Source organism: Aedes albopictus, chromosome 3, assembly GCF_035046485.1.
Source record: "Aedes albopictus strain Foshan chromosome 3, AalbF5, whole genome shotgun sequence".
In the NCBI taxonomy this organism is placed as follows: domain Eukaryota; kingdom Metazoa; phylum Arthropoda; class Insecta; order Diptera; family Culicidae; genus Aedes; species Aedes albopictus.
In genome coordinates, this window is record NC_085138.1 from 369,084,013 (window position 1) to 369,103,688 (window position 19,676).

Below are 19,676 nucleotides of genomic sequence, written 5' to 3' on the forward strand. Positions count from 1 at the left end.
TTAGAGTGTTAGTAACTGTTGCTAGTGGTGGTTGATTTTTCCGGGGGGTTCAGTTGAGTGGTGCTGAACACTGTTCGTCGACCGGTTGCGGTGTTGCTGAGGGGCAGCAACCATGTGCTTCGACTTTGAGCCACATGAGGTTTACCGTGTACAGGTCAGAAAGTTTAAAATTTATATTGCAGGAAGTTTTAAGAAGTGAATTGATTGCTGAAAAATATATGTTTCTTGTAAAAATACTGTAAACAATGAAATACATGATTAGGAAATAACTTGCGATCATCGAAATGTTCTCTTAATTTTTTATGGTCTCATGCAAAAAGATTTGCCATTTCTTTTATTTAGGTAATATCATTGAACATTCATCTTAATTTCAAGAGAGTTTCAGGTATACATGTTTGGTTATTTGTCGATAATCTCTGTGACATAGTTGGTTAAAGCGCTTGTCTAGCAAATAAGATGCCGTGGTTCGAATCAATTGTCAATTGCCACTATTTGCCTATGCTGACACTTCTGATTTGTTCTCAAATTAATTATTTGATAAACCACCATCATATTATCCCACTTTTAAAATATTTTACTGCTATCGTAGACACTTCTACCTAGTTTTATAACTCAAACCAAAGTCCCTAAATCGTACAATCAACATAGGCCTCATGATCACACATCTCGGCAGCCGGATCAAACAAATATCCATCAGGGCACGACATTTCGTAGGCTGCCCCCATATAGCACGTCACATATTTCTGGCACGAATTCGGATGCGGGAAGAAGCTGGTCCCCGTCTCGGGGCATGGGAAACACTCCTCCACCGGAGCGGGGTAGCACGCTTGCAGTTCTAGCACAAACTTAAATCCCGGAGGGCACGTCATCGGAAAGGCCTGCCCCTGGTAACACGAGATGTAACGGTAGCATGCACTGGGATCGTCCATGACATGCGTATGGGTGGGATGACACTGGATCTGCTGCGCCAGGGCGTTCGATGGGAACAGTGCGAGTAGTGTTGCCGATAGTGTGGCAATTCTAAGTACTGCTGGAAATTTCAGATGTTTTCATCAAAAAAATGGGAAATAGGGTATTATCGACAGGCTTATTCTCTTCGTCATGAGTGGTTTTTGTCTACCAAATTGCCTATAACTTGGTCATACAACTCAGCTTGTATGGGAAAGATTTTGAGTTCAATAGGTTAAAAAAAACTCATGACGAAGAGAACAAAACGGCTGAAAATACGTAAGTTCCCCTAGTTTAAGTCAAACTAATTTACCGAACATTTTTACGATGTGTAGATTTTGCTACCGAATACTGTAATGTTTACCGTACAACTGAATAAATAAAACGATGGAATCACCTTTAAATAGGAAAGTTTCATATCTTGCGATAAGGTGACAGTGATGGATCGGTGTTATAATGATTAACGTGCTGCGATTGCTACGAGGTACCTAGCTAATCTATGTTGTGTAGAACGAGCTCACGACCCGGATCTGGTACTCAGTGCTCATGTATTTATTTTAATCAAGAATACCAACTTTCTTAAGCTTCCGATAGAGGTAATATTGCCCCTGCGTAGCTTGGAAATTTTATTAATACAAATGTATGCATATTGAAACATCAACATATGTATCAATAATGATGACAGTGTTGAAGCTTGAGCGTCAACATCGATCGTCATAATCGGTGCGAACTAATAAACATTGGTAGACTACTTTCAGTCCTGAGCATCCAGGGCAGAGGGCCGAATTGAAAGATCTCCTTCCTGGGCGATTTGCCAGCCATCGCAAATTTCTGTAGACTTCCTTTATTTCCATGTTGAGGCTGTGCCACTATGAGCCTCTGGGTCTTCCTCTGCTGCGATGTTCAGCTAGGTTTCACTCTAACGCTTGTTTGCAGATTTCATTCTCGCCCCTGCATAGAGTTTGGCCCATCCACCTCCACTTTCGCTCCCGAATTTCTGTCTCTATAGGCTTTTGCTGATTTCGACGATGGAGCTCCATCGTCAGGCATCTATTGATGGATACTTGTAGTCGTTGAGTGTTTTCCTGGCGTACAGCAGCACAGGTTTCACGTTCGAGTTAAAAATTTGGATTTTGGTGCGTCGAATAATCTGATTGTTTTCCATACATTTCTTAAACTCGCAAAGGCTTGTTCTTCTTTATGGCTCTACGTCCCCACTGGGGCTTGGCCTTAGTGTTCTTTGAGCACTTCCACAGTTATTAATTGAAGGGCTTTCTTTGCCTGCCAATGCATGAATTTGTATATTGTGAGGCAAGTACAATGATACACTAAAGGGTGGTACGGTCAAAATTTGGTCGAACATTTTTTTTCCATAACTTTGGACTGCGTACACCAAAATAGCTGATTTTTGGACCAGTAATGGTGCATTATATGTAACTAATGCCGTAAAATTTTCATCAAAATCGGTTTAGTTTTTGCGGAGATATTGTTGAATCCTGAGATCTGCAATTTTAAAATTTTGTACAAAGAGGCTTCACAAATAAGAACACATTTTTACTGTTTTATTTATAGAGTCAGAGATACTTAACCGATTTCAATGAAAATTTTTTTGTATGTGAAGTATGCATATCAAAATGTTGTGTAAAAATTTCATTCAATTTGATCCAGCTGTTACAAAGTTATATTTGCTTAAGTGACACCCGGTCAGTTTTTTTTCATATTCAAACTGCTACAACTTTGAAAGTTTTCATACAAAATGGCTCAAAATTTTACTAAGAACATATTTTCATAATAGTATTATACTGTAAAATTTTGATAATAATCGGAGCAGTATTGGTAGTTCTATAATCAAAATTGTGCTTTACTGACCTTAAATTTCCGAAAATTTACTATGGAGCGCCTTTGTACAAAATTTTAAAAAGGTAGGTCGATGGTTTTATCTATATATCAACCAATACTCAATCGATTTTGATGAAAATTTTATGGTATTAGCTACATATAATGTAGCATTATGGTCCAAAAATCAGCTGTTTTGGTGTACGCAGTTTAAAGTTATGAAAATTGTGTGGTCAAATTTTGACCGTATCACCCTTTATCTCCCAGAATTCTGTGAGAGTATATCTTAGGTTTCTTTGGCAATTCCGCCAAGTATTGTGAGGGATTTTTTAGTAAAAATCTCTTTCAGTATTCTAGATAAATGTATATCTCAAGAATGTGGAAGAACCGCCTTTGGAATTACTCTCAGGATTCTGGGAGAATTCATTTTAGGATTCTGGGATAATCCCATCAGGATTCTGGGATAATGCCTTCCAGGATTCTGGAACATTTTGAAAGAATCCCAAGGGGAAGCTTTTCTTAGGATTCTGAAACAAACTAACACACGATTCTGGAGAGAATTCCTCTCGGGATTCTGAGACAATCCGTCTCATGGATATGAAGTAATCTCTCTCAGGGTTCTAGGAAAAACCTCAGAGAGAATTCCTACCAAGATATCGGGAAGGTCTTGCACACTTAAAAAAAAATCACCGACTTCGGTAATATTTTACTGAAATCTCAACCGTGAGGTTTTTTTTACCGGAAAAGTTCGGTAATGTTAGCAACTTTACCGACAGAGTTTGACAGATGAACAATAACATTTTACCGAACGCATGTTTACCAATTTCGGTAAAAAATACCGAACACGACTAGCTGTGTGCTTTCTTTTCTAGATAATGTCGCTCAGCATTCTGAAGAAATCTCTCTCATAATTCTAGAAGAACTCCTTTCAGAATTTTCTTGAAAGATTCAGGGGGAATTTCTCTCAGCAGTCTGCGGGAATTTATCTCAGTACTATATGGGAAAACTTCTCAGAGTTCTGGGGAATATCAGGACCTCAAGATTTTTCTTTCGATTCAAAAATATTATAGGGAAGTGGAACCATCTTGGCGGGGGTCTTATTTTGGGCACTTTTCTGCTATAACTGAACCAATCCACACAATTTTTGGAACACGATGAGATACGTATAGTATCTAGCCGTGTACAAAATTTAAAATCAATTGGTTTGGAATTGACTGAGTTATAGCGAAGAGTGCCCGAAGAGGGTATTGCAATCTCAAATTTTGATATTGAATTTCTTTAGACAAATAAAACATACCATGAACTTGAACTACATGCAGCCAAGGATGGGAACACTCACTTGCAAAGAGTTACACTCACTTGCTATTTTCTCAGCTCAGAAGCGTGCAATCAAGAAACGATGTATGGACGACTTTTGCATTGTGATTTTGTCTAAAACTTTGCTGAATAGAGTGGGGGTCGCACACGCATACCGAAGTCGTGAGGGAGCTGCGAAGGCAACTCTCCACGAGGTGAATGTAAATTACACTCACTTCGTGGAGTGTCGCTTTTACAATTCTGTGACGACTTTGTTATGTATGTGCGACCCCTACTCTATGAGGTAAAGTTTTAGACAAAACCACAATGCAAAAGTCGTCCATACATCATTTCTTGATTGCACGCTTCTGAGCTGAGAAAATAGCAAGTGAGTGTAACTCTTTGAAAGTGAGTGTTGAGAATTTTTTTCTATTTCTTAATACAAATGGCGAAAAAAGTCATTTAAATGTTAATCTCATCGCATAGCAAAATGTATGGGGAAAACCCAAGATGGATTATTTTAAATCGCACGTATTCTGAATCGAGAGGTCCAAAACTACGGTACTAGCGAAATGAGGTACATTCTCTTTTCATAATACTTCCCTTGGGACATAGCGTGCGATTACTTTTCAATGTTCCAAAGAAGCATGTCATAAAACCATAGAGCAGTCATTTGGATCCATGAAACATTGTCGAATGCTCCCTTCTTTTCGTAAAACTTAGCATTAAAAAATTACAGAATTTCATAAACTGCTCCTAGAAATGGTTGAAATGATCCCTAGAATGATCAACAAAAAATAGGAAGCGATCCCTAAAAATATAATAAATGATCCATAGAAAATAAGAAAACGATCCTTAGAAAATTGTAAAACGATCCTTAAAATATAAGGAATATTTTATAACATTTTGGGAACGATCCATATTTTTTTTTTTCGAAATGATCCATAACACTGGGATAATGATCCATAAAATTATAGACCCAATGAAACCATGGAAGACTTTTTCGTAAAATTGACATTGTTGGTTCATGGATCATTTCTTAAGTTTCATGTTTTTTTTTCTTAAATTTTATGGATCGCTTCTAAAATTTCATGGATCATTTTCTATGTTTAATGGTTCCATCTCCTATTTTCTATGGATCATTTCTCATATTTTATGTTTCTTTGATTTCTCGATGGACCATTTTCCAATTTTTAAGGAATCGCTTCCTATTTATTATGGGTCATTCTAGGGATCGTTTCAATCATTTCAAGGAGCAGTTTATGAAATTCTGTAATTTTTATTACTAAATTTTTGGGAAAAAAAGGAGCATTCGATTTTTAAAGTTTAACGGCGCAAACATTGGGCTGCCACGAAGAACCCACTATCTCGCTTGCTTGTTACGATCGAAATCTTTTGGCTCCAAAAATATGTATGGTTAGTCATTCAGGGATTCGTTTGAAAATGTCTTCGAGCATTCACCTTCGAATTTCTTTACAAACCGTTTCAAAAATTTTCTTTTACGAATTGCTTTAAAAATTTCCTTCTGAAATTCCCCAAGGGGTTCCTTCGGAAATTTAGAGATTCGTGACACGCACTTGATAGAGCGTGGTAACTGGTTTTTCTATGTTTGCCGTACGATCTTTCTGTACGAGTAGTGTAGGTTTGTACCGCTATTTGCTCGGTCGCCTTTTGTTGAAATTTTGCGGTGTTAAATTAAATTAAGTGAACCCAGAATTTTCAACTTTATAACACGACGGTCTCCCAAGAAATCAAATCATCATGTTACAGTTTATTTCAGAAAATCTTCCATGGGTTCCTCCACAAATGTCACAAATAATTCATCTTCGAAATCTCCAAGGGATTGCTTCAGGAATTCCTTTGGATATTTATTCAGAAATTTTTCTAGGCATTCGTTTCGATCATCTATAGGAGACTCCTTTTTTTTCTGAAATTTGTCCAAGTATTCAGCCAAAAAAATCCCTCACGGAAATTTTTCAAAAATCTTTAATGGATTCATACGAAAATATTCTTCAAGGATTTGTTTGAAAATTCCTCTTATTTTACAAATTCAACAAAGAATTCTTTCAAAGCATCTTGCATGATTGACTTTTGGGATTCCTCCATGTTGTCAAAAAAAAAAAAAACATGAATTTGAACAGAAATTCCTCAAGGGATTCATTTAAAATTTCTTTAGTCCTTTATTAAGAAATTTATCCAGAGATTCCTTTTACAAAACTTTCAGCGATGCCCTCAGAAACTATTCTAGAGTTTTTTTCAGAAAATGTTTCAAAAGTTCCTTAAAAAATTTGTACAGGAGTTACTCTGGATGTTTTTTCAAGGATTCCACCAGAAATTCCCACAGCAACTTCCAATTTCTCCAGAAATTCAACCAGCGAATTCTCCCGAAGTTTCACAAAGAGTTATGTATGAGTTTCGGCAGAAATTCCACCAAGGATTTCTTCAGAAAATCCTTCAGAGATTTACCCTATTTTTTTTTTCAGGACTCCTCTAGATTTTTTCCGGAAATTTCTTTGGAAATTCCTTTAAGCATTCTCTCAATTTATTCCAAAACTTTCTCCGGGGTTTGTTTGAAAATTTGCTTCAGGGATTTTTTTTTAAATCTCTGAGATGAACCAGCCTCGGGCTGAAAATCTCATAAATAAAGACATAAAAAAAAATTAAATCTGAATTTATGCCACAAAATATTCCTGGGATTTCTTCAGAAATTCCTCCAGGGATTTTTTAAAAAATGTTGTGTGATTCATTCGGGAATTTGCTGCAGATATTACTTAAAAAAAACTCCCCTAGGGTTTCCTTCACATTTTTTTTCGAGGGATTCTTCCAGAAAATCTCCCATGACTTTTATTATAAGTTCCACTAATAATTTCTTCAAAAATTATCCTCCAGAGATTTCTTTACAAATTTCACCAAGGATCACTTTGAAAAAAATTCCACATGTTTTTCGATAATTCTTTCATTGAACCTTGCTGAAGTCCATCCTCGGATTCATTTAAAAAAAATCTTGAGCTCCTGAAAAAATCTCCCAGCGATTCTCAAAGAAATTCTTTCAGGGACTCCTTTGGAAACTCCTCATAGATTTACTATAAAAAATCATCCAGGAAACTAAAGAAATTTTGTCAGAAATTCTTCCCCAAAATCTTCTAGGGATACCTTTAGACTTTAGAATGTCCTCCAGAAATTTCTCCAAGAACTCCTCAAGAAAATCTTGCACTGATAGGTCCAATAATGTTGCATGGATTGCTTTAGATATTAGAATTCTTTCCGGAAAACCTAGCAAAGATTGTTCCAGAAATTCAGCTACGATTTTTTTTTATTTTTTTCGCATAGAGATTCTGCCAGAAATGCTCCAAGGATTACTTATGAAAGTCTTAGAAAATCCTCCACAGAAACTTTCAGAAATTTTTCTACAGATTCCTCCACAGATTGTAATAAGGAGTCTTACCAAAAGGCTGGAAGACATTCTTTCAGATATGCCTGCAGAAATGCACACAAAGATTCATTAATCCTCTATTAATTTTCTCAAAAATTTCTGTAGGATTTGCTCCAAGCGTACCTCTAGGAAACTCCCTATGAATTCCTCCAGGAAATCAAAAACACAATGGTTAGGATTTCTATTAGGGGATTTCTGCAGGTTTTTTTTTCAAAAATATCTCAAGAACTTTCCTCCTGGAATTTCTTCAGAAAATCAATCTATGGATTCTTAAAATACTCCTGTTGTTTCAGGAATTCATTGAAGAAATAATCTAAAATTTTCTTTAGATTTTTTCATTTCCTACTGAAACTTCTTCAGCGATACTTTCGGAAGTATCTTTAAAGACTTTCCAAGTATTCCTAGGATTACTTCAGATATTTCAGCACGGATTTCTACAAAAGTTGTTCCATGAATTCTTTTAGAAGTTGTTCCAACAGTTCCTTCAGGAATGGCTCGAGTGGGTTCTTCAGAGATTCCTCCGGGAATTCATCCATGGGAATGTACCAGTGAAGGGGCGCGGAAATCGGTCAGGTTTTTTTTACAATATCTCCTCTCGATTTTCCAATTAATCAATATTCTGTGTCCAAATTTCAAGTATTTCCCAGTACGTTTAGTCGTACTTGCAAATTGGTACAAACTGGAAAGACTTAGATTAGAAGGCACGAAATGTTGCTTATTGGTAAATTGAGAGATAATATATGTGAAAAAAATCACGTTCTGGTGGGATTGGAACCCACGACTCCGTATTCGCTAGACCGGCGCTCTAACTAACTAAGCCGCAGAACAGGTTATGGTTCAGCGGAATAGAAAGCCAAACAGACTCCAAAGTCACACTGTGAACACTCCTTTTTCGCAAACCCATCTCTCTTGCGGCTTAGATGCAATCCACAATACATTCGCGTTTGTGCCCTCTAACTACAAGTGAGAGCGAATTGTCTAGCGACAAAAGTTCAAAAGTTTTTCCAGTTTGTGCCAATTTGCTGGTGCGACTTAACGTACAGGGAAAAACTCAAAAATTTGAAGACACAGAATATTGATTGATTGGCTAAAAAAAAAAAAACAATTGAGGGGGTTAGAAGCAAAGGGGTGTAAGTGCCAAAAACACACTTTCGAGTAAATGAGGTTTAAAGTTTTTGTCCAATTTTTCATTCCATACAAAATGTAGGGAGTTTCGAAACCAATCCCATTTTCTCTGATTTATTGTAATTTTTCCAAACATCGTAGAAACAATCTTAAACAAGTTCCTGAAAGCTTGAAATTTGAAGAATTTTATGATATGCTCAACTCAAAATTGACAAAATGGTCACTTACACCCCTTTGATTCCCTCTCGCTTGTAACGCCACGGCTAAGCATATGTGGTCATAAACCTCAAATTATGCTTATTTTAAGGTCGTATTCCGCCTTGGAGAGCAGTTTACTCCCTTAGCTAAGAGACTTCAACTTTTGGCGCGCGTGCAAACAAAATTTGCAGGGAATCTTTCCCATGGAAAATTGTCGTTTTTCACGCTTTTCTTTCGACAATAGCAGCCGTTCTTGCGCTTAACCTGATCAGTTTTAGTTCTAGTTTGCTTGCATCTAACGGAAACCTCCACAATTTGGTGAAATCGCGTGAAGGCGTTTTGCCCCTGGGGGCGTTATTTCCGCAGTTCCCCTATAATTAGAAGGCAAAACCGCGAGCGTGTTGAAAGGTTGGCATCTAAGCCGAAAGAGAGGTGGAATTGTGAAAATAGGAGTGCTTATGGTGTGGGCTCGGAGTCAGTTTGGCTTTCTTTCTCACAAAACCGTTACATGTTCTGTGGCTTAGTTGGTTAAAGCGCCGGTCTAGCGAATACGGAGTCATGGGTTCGAATCACACCAGAACGCGTTTTTTTTTTCAAAATTTCATCTTTATATTTGCCACTTCAACATTGAGTGTCTTCTATTTTTCAAGGTTTTTTTCAGTACAATGTGGCACAGTTGGTTAAAGCAAACAAAAAGCCGTGGATCGAATCAAACTTTAATTGCTACCGTTTAACTGTGCTGAAAATTCTAATTTATTCTAAGTTTTATTATTAGATAAACCACCACCAAATGATGTCTAATTACCACTATGAAGATATTTTCTGCTGTTGTTGACACTTACACCACCCTAAAACACTAGATTTATAACTCTTCCCATACTCTCTAAATCGCACAATCAACATTGGCCTCCAGATCGCACTGCCCAACAGCCGGATTGAACAACAGCCCCTCGGCGCACGTCATTTCGTGGGCTGCTCCCACGAAACACATCACATACTTCTGGCACGACTTGGGATGCGGAAAGTACTTGATTCCCGTCTCAGGACATGGGAAACATTCGTCCACCGGGACCTGGTAGCACGCCTGTAGGGCCTCCACAAACTTAAATCCCGGAGGGCACATCATCGGAGTGGGCTGCCCTTGGTAGCACGTGAAGTACATGTGGCATTCGCGGGGATCGTCCACGAAGTGCGTATCGGTGGGATGACACTGGACGACGTCTATCTGTGCGGCCAGGGCGTTCGATGGGAACACTGTGACCAGTGTTGCCGTTAGGGTGGCGATTCCAAGTACTGCTGGAATTTTTAGATGTTTTTTACCGAAAATAGTGGGGCATAATTTAGGTCAAACTGATTTACCGAACATTTTTACGAGGTGATGGTTTGCCTACCGAGTTCGGTAATGATTGCCGTAAAACTGACTACACAAAACGATGGAATCAACCCAAAAACTAGGAAATTTCATATCTATCGAAAAGGTGACAGTGATGGACCGGTGTTGTAATGATTGTCATGTTATGATTGAGTACAACGAAGTTAATATCTGTTTAGTGTAGTTCAAGCTCGCGAACCGGATGCCTAATGTTAAGGTATTGCCATAGACTAATTTCAAGACCTCGATGTACCAAAGAAAACGATCAAATTTTCGGTGACCAGTCCGGTACCCAACAAATATTCATAACCGTGTATTTTTTTCCGTGTAAATTGCCTTTTGTGTAAATTTTATTTAGCGTGTTACCCTGACCTGACAGCTCTGACAGTAAGGGACTAAACATAAATTACGTAAAGTGAGTACCGTGGATTGTTCACAATCTGCGAACTTGACTGCGGAAAAAAATGCGACCATGACGCCGCTGGTATTGCTCTTCATCCAGAATTTATACTTTCCGAAGCTCTCGCCAAAGCTAATATTGCCGCAGTTTCAGTTCAATTTAGCACTCTTTCTAGTATTGCACACGTCATTCACAATGCAAGTCCATACCAAATACAGATCCACCGAACTCGTAATCGTTTCATCGTCGCCTTCGATCAATCGAAACAGAATGCATTCATCGAGCGAGACGTTTGAGGCGGCGCTTCTCTATCAAAGGTCGCGCACGTTCTCCGTTTAAGCGGAGCAGCACTTGGCAACAAGTTACAGTAGTGTGCTGGTGTACTCGATCAACCGTTCCGGTCAGCGATTATAGGCTACCCTAATGGCTTGGACTGGAAGGCCTGCGAAGTGCAGTGCAACTTCGCTACTGTACTGTAGATTCCGATCTAATCGCGGCAAGCGCGCAAGAAGGTCACCCATGGCATACCACCACCATGTGAATTGAGAATTCAGTATGTGTGCCACACACAATTGGTGGTGGTGGTGGTGATCGGATCGGAAGCAAACTCGCAAAAATACGATTTACTCTCCAAAATTCGTGAATGAAATGCTATACCACTCAATTACGTCAGCCAAGCAAGCAGCAGCGCGGGTAGAGTGCGAAGCGCATCATACGTGTTGTTTCCCAACACTTACTTCTCGTCTCGAAGTGGATCACGATCGAAAATGATGTGGTTGCCAAAAAAAAAGAAGAAATAAAAAAACGAATGTGTACGGAGTGGATATGCAAAAACGTAGCAATTTTCGACTTGGTTAATGAACTGTTTTCGTGTATTACTGCTGCTGCTGTTGCTGTTGCTTTTGCTACTAGCTAGGTACTGTTTGGCTATGACTCATCCATTTCGTGCTGACGGACTGATCGGGGTCTACCCGTTGTTGCTATTGCCGAACAAAGCTTTAATCGTTTTCAATTGAATCCCACACTAGCTACACGGTCGATCAAAAATTGGTGGCTACCCCCTCAAAATCCAGTAAATTTACATACATACATTCATTTTCCCAACGTCGCATTTAATGCTGGACATATCAGTAACAAATTTTGAAAACGACGTATAATCAATGGTGTAGCATTGATTATACGTCGTTTTCAAAATTTGTTACTGTTATCAACAATACTCGGTTCGTGGCTGCCGCTCACATCCTCGGTCACGCCCAATTCTCGCCAGTTCACGCTACACCAGATCTGCGCATCGTAGCCTTTGCGCTCCACGCCTTCTTGTACCAACCGGATCAGTTGCGAACACCAACCTTGTAGGGTTGTTGTCCGGCATTCATGCAACATGTCTTGCCTATCGTATCCTTCCGGCTTTGGCCACCTTCTGGATGCTGGGTTCCCCGTAAAGTGCAGCGAGATCGTGGTTCATCCTTCTCCGTCACACACCGTTCTCCTGCACACCGCCGAAGATCGTCCTTAGCACGCGTCACTCGAAAACTCCGAATGCCTGCAGGTCCTCCTCCAGCATAGTCCATGCCTCGTGTCCGTAGAGGACCACCGGTCTTATTAGCGATTAGTACATGGTGCATTTCAGGCGGGTGTACAGCTCTGCCACCGTTCTAAATGTTCTGGCGATAATGCCCATGTCATCCGCAAAGCACACAAATTGACCGGATTTTGTGATAATCGTTCCACGATTGTTGAGCCCGGATCGTCGCATCACACCTTCCAGAGCGATGTTGAAGAGTAGGCATGAGAGTCCATCACCCGGAGAGATTCGAACGAACTGGTAGTTCACCCGAAACACCCTCACGCAGTTTTGCACACCGTCCATCGTTGCTTTAATCAGTCTAGTCAGTTTCCCAGGAAAGCCGTTTTCGTCCATGATTCTCCTTAGCTCTCCCCGGTCGATACCGTCGTATGCCGCTTTGAAGTCGATGAACAGGAGATGCGTTGGGGCTTGGTATTCACGGCATTTCTGGAGGATTTACCGTACGGTGAAGATCTGGTCCGTTGTCAACCGGCCGTCGATCACTTCCCACGAACTCATTCGTTTTAGGTGACAGACGACGGAAGCTTATCTGGGATAGCACTTTGTAGGCAACATTCAAGATAGTGATCGCTCTGTAGTTCTCATAATCCAAATGGTCGTCTTTCTTGTGAATGGGCCAGATTACCCATTCCTTCCACTCCTCCTATAGCTGTTCGGTTTCCCAGAACCTGACTATCAGCTGGTGCAGAAAGGTGGCCAACTTTTCTGAACCCATCCCCGAGCAGAAGAAAATAACAAGTGAATAACATATCAAGGTATTTTTCTTAAATACTACCATACCTTGATATGCCCTTCATTAGGTGGTAATAAGAAACAAAATAACAAAAACGAATACCAAAATTTTGTATGAATAACACCTAGAAAATAACAAGTATTGTTATTTCAATAATGAATGCATACCTAAAATTTCAATTGCTGTATTTGTTATTCCAAAGTTATTGAATAACAAACTAATAACATTTCTTGTTATTAAATGTTTCATATGTTCGATGACTTCATGATGTAATAGTAAATCTTGTTCTTCGATTATTTTCACTGCTAAACCAACAAATACTACATCAATACCAAACTGTGCTCAAATACCTCCAACTGTTATTGTGATGTTCTCATAACATTTCGTACAATAACGCAGCAATAACAATTCTAGGTATTAGAGCGCATGTTGCTCTTCGCATGGTATTTGTAAGGTATGCCCTTCTGCTCGGGTCTTGATGAGTTTAGCTGCGATACAATCGTTACCAGCTGCTTTGTTGGTTTTGAGCTGATGAATGGCATCCTTAACTTCCCTCAGCGTGGGAAATGGTTCATTTCCATCTTCCGCTGCACTGGTGCCGTCGTTTCCTCCGTTACCGTGGTCTCCCATGCCTACGTTCTCCACGCTATTCAGTTGCTGACCGAAGTACTTCCACCTTTCGATCACCTCACGTCCGTCCGTCGAGAGGCCTCCGTCCTTATCCCTGCACATTTCGGCTCGCGGCACGAAGCCGTTGCGGAATGTGTTGAACTTCTGGTAGAACTTCCGTGTTTCATGGGCACGGCACAGCAGTTCCATTTCTTGGCCCTCCGCTTCTTCCAGGCGGCGCTGTTTCTCCCGAAAGAGGCGGGTCTCTTGTTTCCGCTTCTGTTTGTAACGTTCCACGTTTTGTCGGGTCCCTTGTTGCAGCATTACCGCCCGTGCTGCGTTTTTCTGCACTCTTCGTCAAATCATTCGTTCCGTCGATTCCGTTTCACGTACCCGATGGTGCTCTCGGCTGCGTCGTTGATGGCTGCTTTCACTGTACTCTAGCAGTCCTCTAGAGGGGCTTCATCGAGCTCGCCCTCGTCTGGCAACGCGGCCTCGAGATTCTACGCGTATGCTGAGGCGACATTCGGTTATTTTAGTCGCTCTAGGTTGTACCGTGGCGGTCGCCGGTACCGTACATTGTTGTTGATGAAAAGTTTTGGGCGCAGTTTGCCCATCACTAGATAGTGGTCGAAGTCAATGTTGGCGCCACGATAGGTCCTGACATCGATAATGTCGGAAATGTTCCGTCCGTCAATCAGAACGTGGTCGATTTGTGATTCCGTCTGCTGTGTTGATCTCCAGGTGTAACGATAAGGGAGGCTGTGTTGGAAAAAGGTGCAACGTATGGGCATGTTTTTGGAGCTTGTGAAATCAATGAGTCGTAGGCCGGTTTCATTCGTCTGCTGGTGAGCGCTGAACTTACCAATCGTCGGTCTAAATTCCTCTTCCAGGCCTACCTGAGCGTCAAGGTCTGCTATATTGATCTTGACGTCGTGTCTTTAGCAGCTATCGTACTCGCATTTGAGCTGCGCGTAGAATGCGTCCTTATGATCATCAGAGCTTCCGGAGTGAGGGCTGTACACGTTGATTATTCTGAAGTTGAAGAACCGGCCCTTGATCTTCATCCTGCACATGCTTTCGCCGATCAGCCCCCAACCGAACTCATGCCTTTTGCATGTCGCCCATAACGATAAAAACTGTTCCCAGCTTACGTGTGTTGCCGCAGCTCTGCACGACACACCTCCTGCAGCGCTACGATGTCGAACTCGCGGTCCTTCAGTAGATCGGCGAGCATGCGGGTGCTCCCAATGAAGCTGAGAAATCGTCAGCCACGTAGGGTCTTGTACCATTTGGGCACTTGCCGCTATAACTAAGTCAATTTCAAACCGATTGATTTGAATTTTTGTACAGAGCTAGATACTGTACGTGGCTAACTCTATGCAAAATTTCAAATCAATCGGTTTAAAATTGACTTAGTTATAGCGGCAAGTGCCCAAAATAGGTACACCTGCCCAAATGGTACTAGACCCTACCGAGTTTCCAATCGCAAGTTCTTTTTGTTCGCTAGAGTCGTTGCCGTTGGCCTTGGGTCGTGTTATACTGTTGCCATTGGCGTAACTAGAGGGGGGGCCAGGGGGGCCAGGCCCCCCCCAGAATTCGCCAGGCCCCCCCCAGAAAAATTTTAAGGACTTTATACAGGGTGTTAGGTTCCTGAGTGCAAACTTTTTAAAGAGTGATAGAGGACCATAAATGGAGAAAAAAATTGTTCTACGCATATGGTCAAATCACAACCGTTAGTAGTTATTGAACTTCCTGGGTTTTTGACTCTTATTGCCTTAACTGGGAATAACTTGGAAACAGTCAAACTTATCGAAGTTTTTTGACCCTTATTCGAAAGATTAATGAATTTTCTATCAAATGGCATCTTTGAATCGATTGGTTTAGTTAAATAACTAAGTTTTCTAGAGCAAAATAGCTAAAAATAGTGTGTTTTCATTGGTTTTTGTCAATTATCTTTGAAACATGCGTAATAAATTAAAATTCTTTCTTCGACAAAGTTGTGGCTCCTGTTACACTCTACAATTCATTCTTTGACACCAAACTTCTAGCTCTTATCGTTTTCTTGCAATTTTGATTTAAATGTGCGCCACAATGCGCTAAAAAGTGCTTTCCATGACAGTTGCAAATTTATGATCTGAAATGCAATGTTAAAGTCGAAATTGAAACAAAACGATAAGAGATAGAAGTTTGATGTCAAAGAACGAATTATAGAGTGGAACAGGGGCCACAACTTTACCAAAGAAAGAATTTTAATTTATTACGCATGTTTCAAAGATAATTGACAAAAATAAATTAAAACACACTACTTTTGAGCTATTTGTTCTAGAAAACTTAGTTAGTTAACTCAACCAATCGATTCAAAGTTGCCATTTGATATAAAATTCAATAATCTTTCGGATAAGGGTCAAAAAGCTGCGATGAGTTTGACCATTTTCAAGTTATAACCAGTTAAGGCAATAAGAGTCAAAAACAAGGGAAGTTCAATAACTACGTAACGGTTGAGATTTGACCATATGCGTAGAACAATTTTTTTCTCCATTTATGGTCCTCTATCACCCTTTAAAAAGTTTGCACTCAGGAACCTAACACCCTGTATATGGAAATTAGAAAAAAATCTGAAAACAACTGTCGTGGTGACAAACATAGATCTATATTCTCAATTTAGTTGAAAATCGGAGTTTTCGACTAGTGAAGTTGGTTTTTTCTCAAAATCCGTGCGTAGTGGTGCGCTGTATAGCAAACAGCTATACAGCGCACCACTTCCGAAGTTAGGTCCGACGCACGGATTTGGAGAAAAATCCAACTTCGCTAGTCTAAAATTCCGGGTTTCAACTACACGTACAGTAATAGAAATTTATTTGGCATAATATGTGTTTACATTGACAGTTATTGGAGACAATTCTCAACTTGACACTCTTTACAAGACCATTGTCCAAAATGGTCTATGTAATTAGTTAGTTTTGTTTGGAAATATTATATAATCCGAATTTTATAAAAAGCAATACTTTGTACATCTTCTTTTTTAAATCGCTGAGAAATTGAATCTAAATGATAATTTACAGGAATTCCTGGATGGGTATCTTTAAGAATCTTTGAATTTTTCTAGCAGCATTACTGCAAAATATGGTTAAGTGCTTCTTTGTGGAAATCAAGTATCATGTGGGGAAAAACTCTGGTTGAATTTGCAATGGAATTCCAGCAAAAGTTTGTGAATTCCTAGTGAGAATACATGTACGTAGCTGAAGCGTAAACGCGAGTGTATTCATTAAAACCATGCTGGAGGCGATTTCTAGTCGGTCACTATTATTTTTTTTTATGTCGTGGGCCAGGGGTATTTTTGCGTCTATCAAACAACGCACAAATTCAAATGGTCATTGAGGAAGTTTTAATATATTTAAAAGCTGGTGCTGCAAGATGTAATCGTAAGTTTGAAGATATTCATGATTGGACTTGTAAAAGACTTGGTATTCATGAGATAATTGTGAAAGGATTCCTGGATGACTTCTTGGAGAATTTCTCGGCTTCTATGTCCCTCTAAAATTATCTAATAGAATTTCAATACAAATCGCTGGAGGAATTGCTCTAGAAATCCTAAAAAAACCCCTGGGGTGAATCCCTGAAAAACATTATGAACGGAACACTGTAATTTTTTAACTAACCGCTGAATAAATTAAAAAAAAAATCCCGAGAGAAATTTCGGAAGAAATCATTACAAGAATTCTCGGAGCAATACCTGCAGGAATCCCTGGAGTAATATGTGAAAGTATACCTAAAGGAATCCCTGGATGAATTCCTGGAGTAATCCGAAGAGCAATTATGCTAGGAATTTCAGGAAAAAAAATCTGAAGAATCATCAGAAATCCCTGTGAATCCTTGGAGGAATTTCTGGATGCATTCCTGGAGGAATCCTTAGAGGAATTCTTCTAGAAATCACAGGAGGAGTTCCTAAATGTATTTCTGGAGGATATCCGGGAGAACCTTCTGGAAAAATTTCATGCGGAATCTCTGGAAAAGTTCCTGGACTAATGCCTGGAGCATTAGGGGTTTTTTTTTATTATCGTACAAATTGGTATGAAGTTTCTGAAGGTTAATGAAATAAGGTAGGGATCATATATATTTGAAAAACTAAATGGAAAAAAATCAGGGTCGCCTAATTTTCCGGAAAACTCCAGTGAAAATCAAACATTTTCCACAGACACCACCTACTTTGAAAAATCATAGAACGAAACATCATAGGCACATTTTTTTTTGTGAAATCATAAGCAAATTTTCTCAGCAATTCCAAGATGGATTTCTGGAGGAAATCCTGGAAATTTTTTTGGACAAATTCCTGGCGGATTCCCTGGAAAAGTTAATGGATTGATTGATTGATTTGTCTTTTTTAAAGAGACTTTAAACCCTTGGCTCCAAAGTTAAGGCGAAACTGGAAGCATTTTCTCATTTTTTTTGGTTTTTGATTTTTCATTAAATAACAAAGCAATTTTTTCAAAATCGGTTTTCGTGCACATGTAGAGTATGGATCAAGGTATCTTCTATTTTTTTTTGTGGTGGAAAATGTTTTGCATTTTTGCAGAAACCATTTTTTGTGAAATTTCGTTCAAAAATGGTTTCTGCAAAAACGAAAAATATGTTCAACCACAAAAAAATTCAGGGGATACCTTGATCCATACTCTACATGTGTACGAAAACCGATTTTGAAAATATTGCTTCGTTATTTAATGAAAAATCGAGAATTAAAAAGTGAGGAAATGCTTCCAATTTCTCCAATTTTTCCAGGGATGCAGAAGTTCCTGGAGTAATGCCTGGAGCATTAGAGAAATTTTTGATGAAATTCCCAGATAAATTTCTAGAAGAATTCCCAGAGGGATTTCTGGAGGAATTTCAGGAGGAATTCTTGGAGGAATCTCACGGAAGAATTTTTAGAGGAATCCCTGCAGGAATTTCTGGTATATTCTTGGAGGAATTTTTGGTGGAATTTCTAGAAGAACCCGTGAAATAACTCCTGGACGAATTTCTAGAGGAATCCCTGGAGTTGAAATCCATGGATTAATTCCTAGAGGAAACCTGAAAGAATTTCCGGAGGAATCCCTTGGAAAACTTCCTATAGAATTTCCTGAAGAATCTCCTGAAAGAATATTGGATGCAATCTCTAAAGGATTTCCTGCAGAAATGCCTGGAGGAATGCTGTAGGAATTTCCGAAGAAATTCCTGGAGGGATTCCTGGATCAATTTTTGAAGAAATTCCTGTAAGAATTTCTGAAGAAATACCTACGGTAAATCTTGGTGGAATTTCTTGAGAAGCCCCTGGAGACACTGCGGTAGTAATTTCTGAGGAATTCCCAGAGAAACTCCTAAAGGAATTCCTATATGAATTCCTGAAGGACTTTCTGAAGGAATTCCTGGGGTATTTCTGAAGAAACCCCATAAGGAATTCCCGCAAAATTTCTTAGAGAAATTTCTACAAAAATTCTTGAAAAAATCCCTGGAGATATTCTTGGAAAGAACCCTGGAGAAATCCCTGAAACAAATTTCTGGAGGAACCTTAGGAGGGATTCCTGGAGGAACTTCCGGACAAGTTCCAGGTGGAATTTCAGGAGGAATTTCTGGACAAATCTTTATAGGAAATCTTGGGGAAATTCCATGGAACTATTCATGGATGAATTCCAGGAGGAATCCCTTAATCAATTCTTTGAGGAATCCTTCAACGAATTCCTGGAAGAATCTCTAGAGGAATTCTGGAAGGAAACCATGAAGAAATTTCTGAATATATTCATAGAGAAATTCCTTAAGAAATTCCTAGAGAAATTCCTAGAGGAATTCTGAGAGGAATTTCTAATGGAGTTCCAGGAGAAATTTCCAGAGGAATTTCTGGAGGACTTACAGGAGCAATTTCAGAAGGAATTTCTGGAAGAATTACTGGAGAAATCATCGAAGGAATTTCTGGAGGAATCCATGACATAATTCCTGGAGGAATGTGTAGAGGAAACCGCGGAGAAGAAATTCCTGGATTAATTCTTGGGGGAAACCCTGGAAGGATTTCTGGAGGCATTCCTGGAACAATTCCTGAAGGAATTGCTGTACGAGTTTCCGAAGAAATTCCTGGAGGAATTCCTGGATCCATTCCTGAATAAATTA

General features: G+C 39.5%; 3 protein-coding genes across 5 annotated transcripts in view; 1 reads left to right on the top strand and 2 right to left on the bottom strand.

Annotated features, from left to right (window-relative positions):
- The window catches only part of LOC134289569 (uncharacterized), a 96,948-nt gene that overhangs the window by 7,939 nt on the left and 69,333 nt on the right, over positions 1–19,676 (top strand). The gene's annotated exons all lie outside the window — the stretch shown is intronic.
- LOC109397105 (uncharacterized) lies at positions 271–1,383 on the bottom strand. Of its 2 annotated transcripts, none has more exons than XM_019669441.3 (2): positions 1,262–1,383; positions 271–1,027 (listed from the first exon to the last, which is right to left on the bottom strand). In XM_019669441.3, the coding sequence occupies exons 1-2, from the start codon at positions 1,266–1,268 to the stop codon at positions 627–629; spliced, it is 408 nt and encodes a 135-aa protein (XP_019524986.3). In that variant the 5' UTR covers positions 1,269–1,383; the 3' UTR covers positions 271–626. The 2 variants fall into 2 exon arrangements, with proteins under 2 accessions (XP_019524986.3, XP_019524985.3); XM_019669440.3 differs by having other exon boundaries at positions 271–1,030; positions 1,262–1,340.
- LOC134291778 (peritrophin-1-like) lies at positions 9,583–10,425 on the bottom strand. 2 transcript variants are annotated; one of them, XM_062859945.1, is made up of 2 exons: positions 10,196–10,425; positions 9,583–10,129 (listed from the first exon to the last, which is right to left on the bottom strand). In XM_062859945.1, the coding sequence occupies exons 1-2, from the start codon at positions 10,200–10,202 to the stop codon at positions 9,720–9,722; spliced, it is 417 nt and encodes a 138-aa protein (XP_062715929.1). In that variant the 5' UTR covers positions 10,203–10,425; the 3' UTR covers positions 9,583–9,719. The 2 variants fall into 2 exon arrangements, with proteins under 2 accessions (XP_062715929.1, XP_062715927.1); XM_062859943.1 differs by having other exon boundaries at positions 9,583–10,132.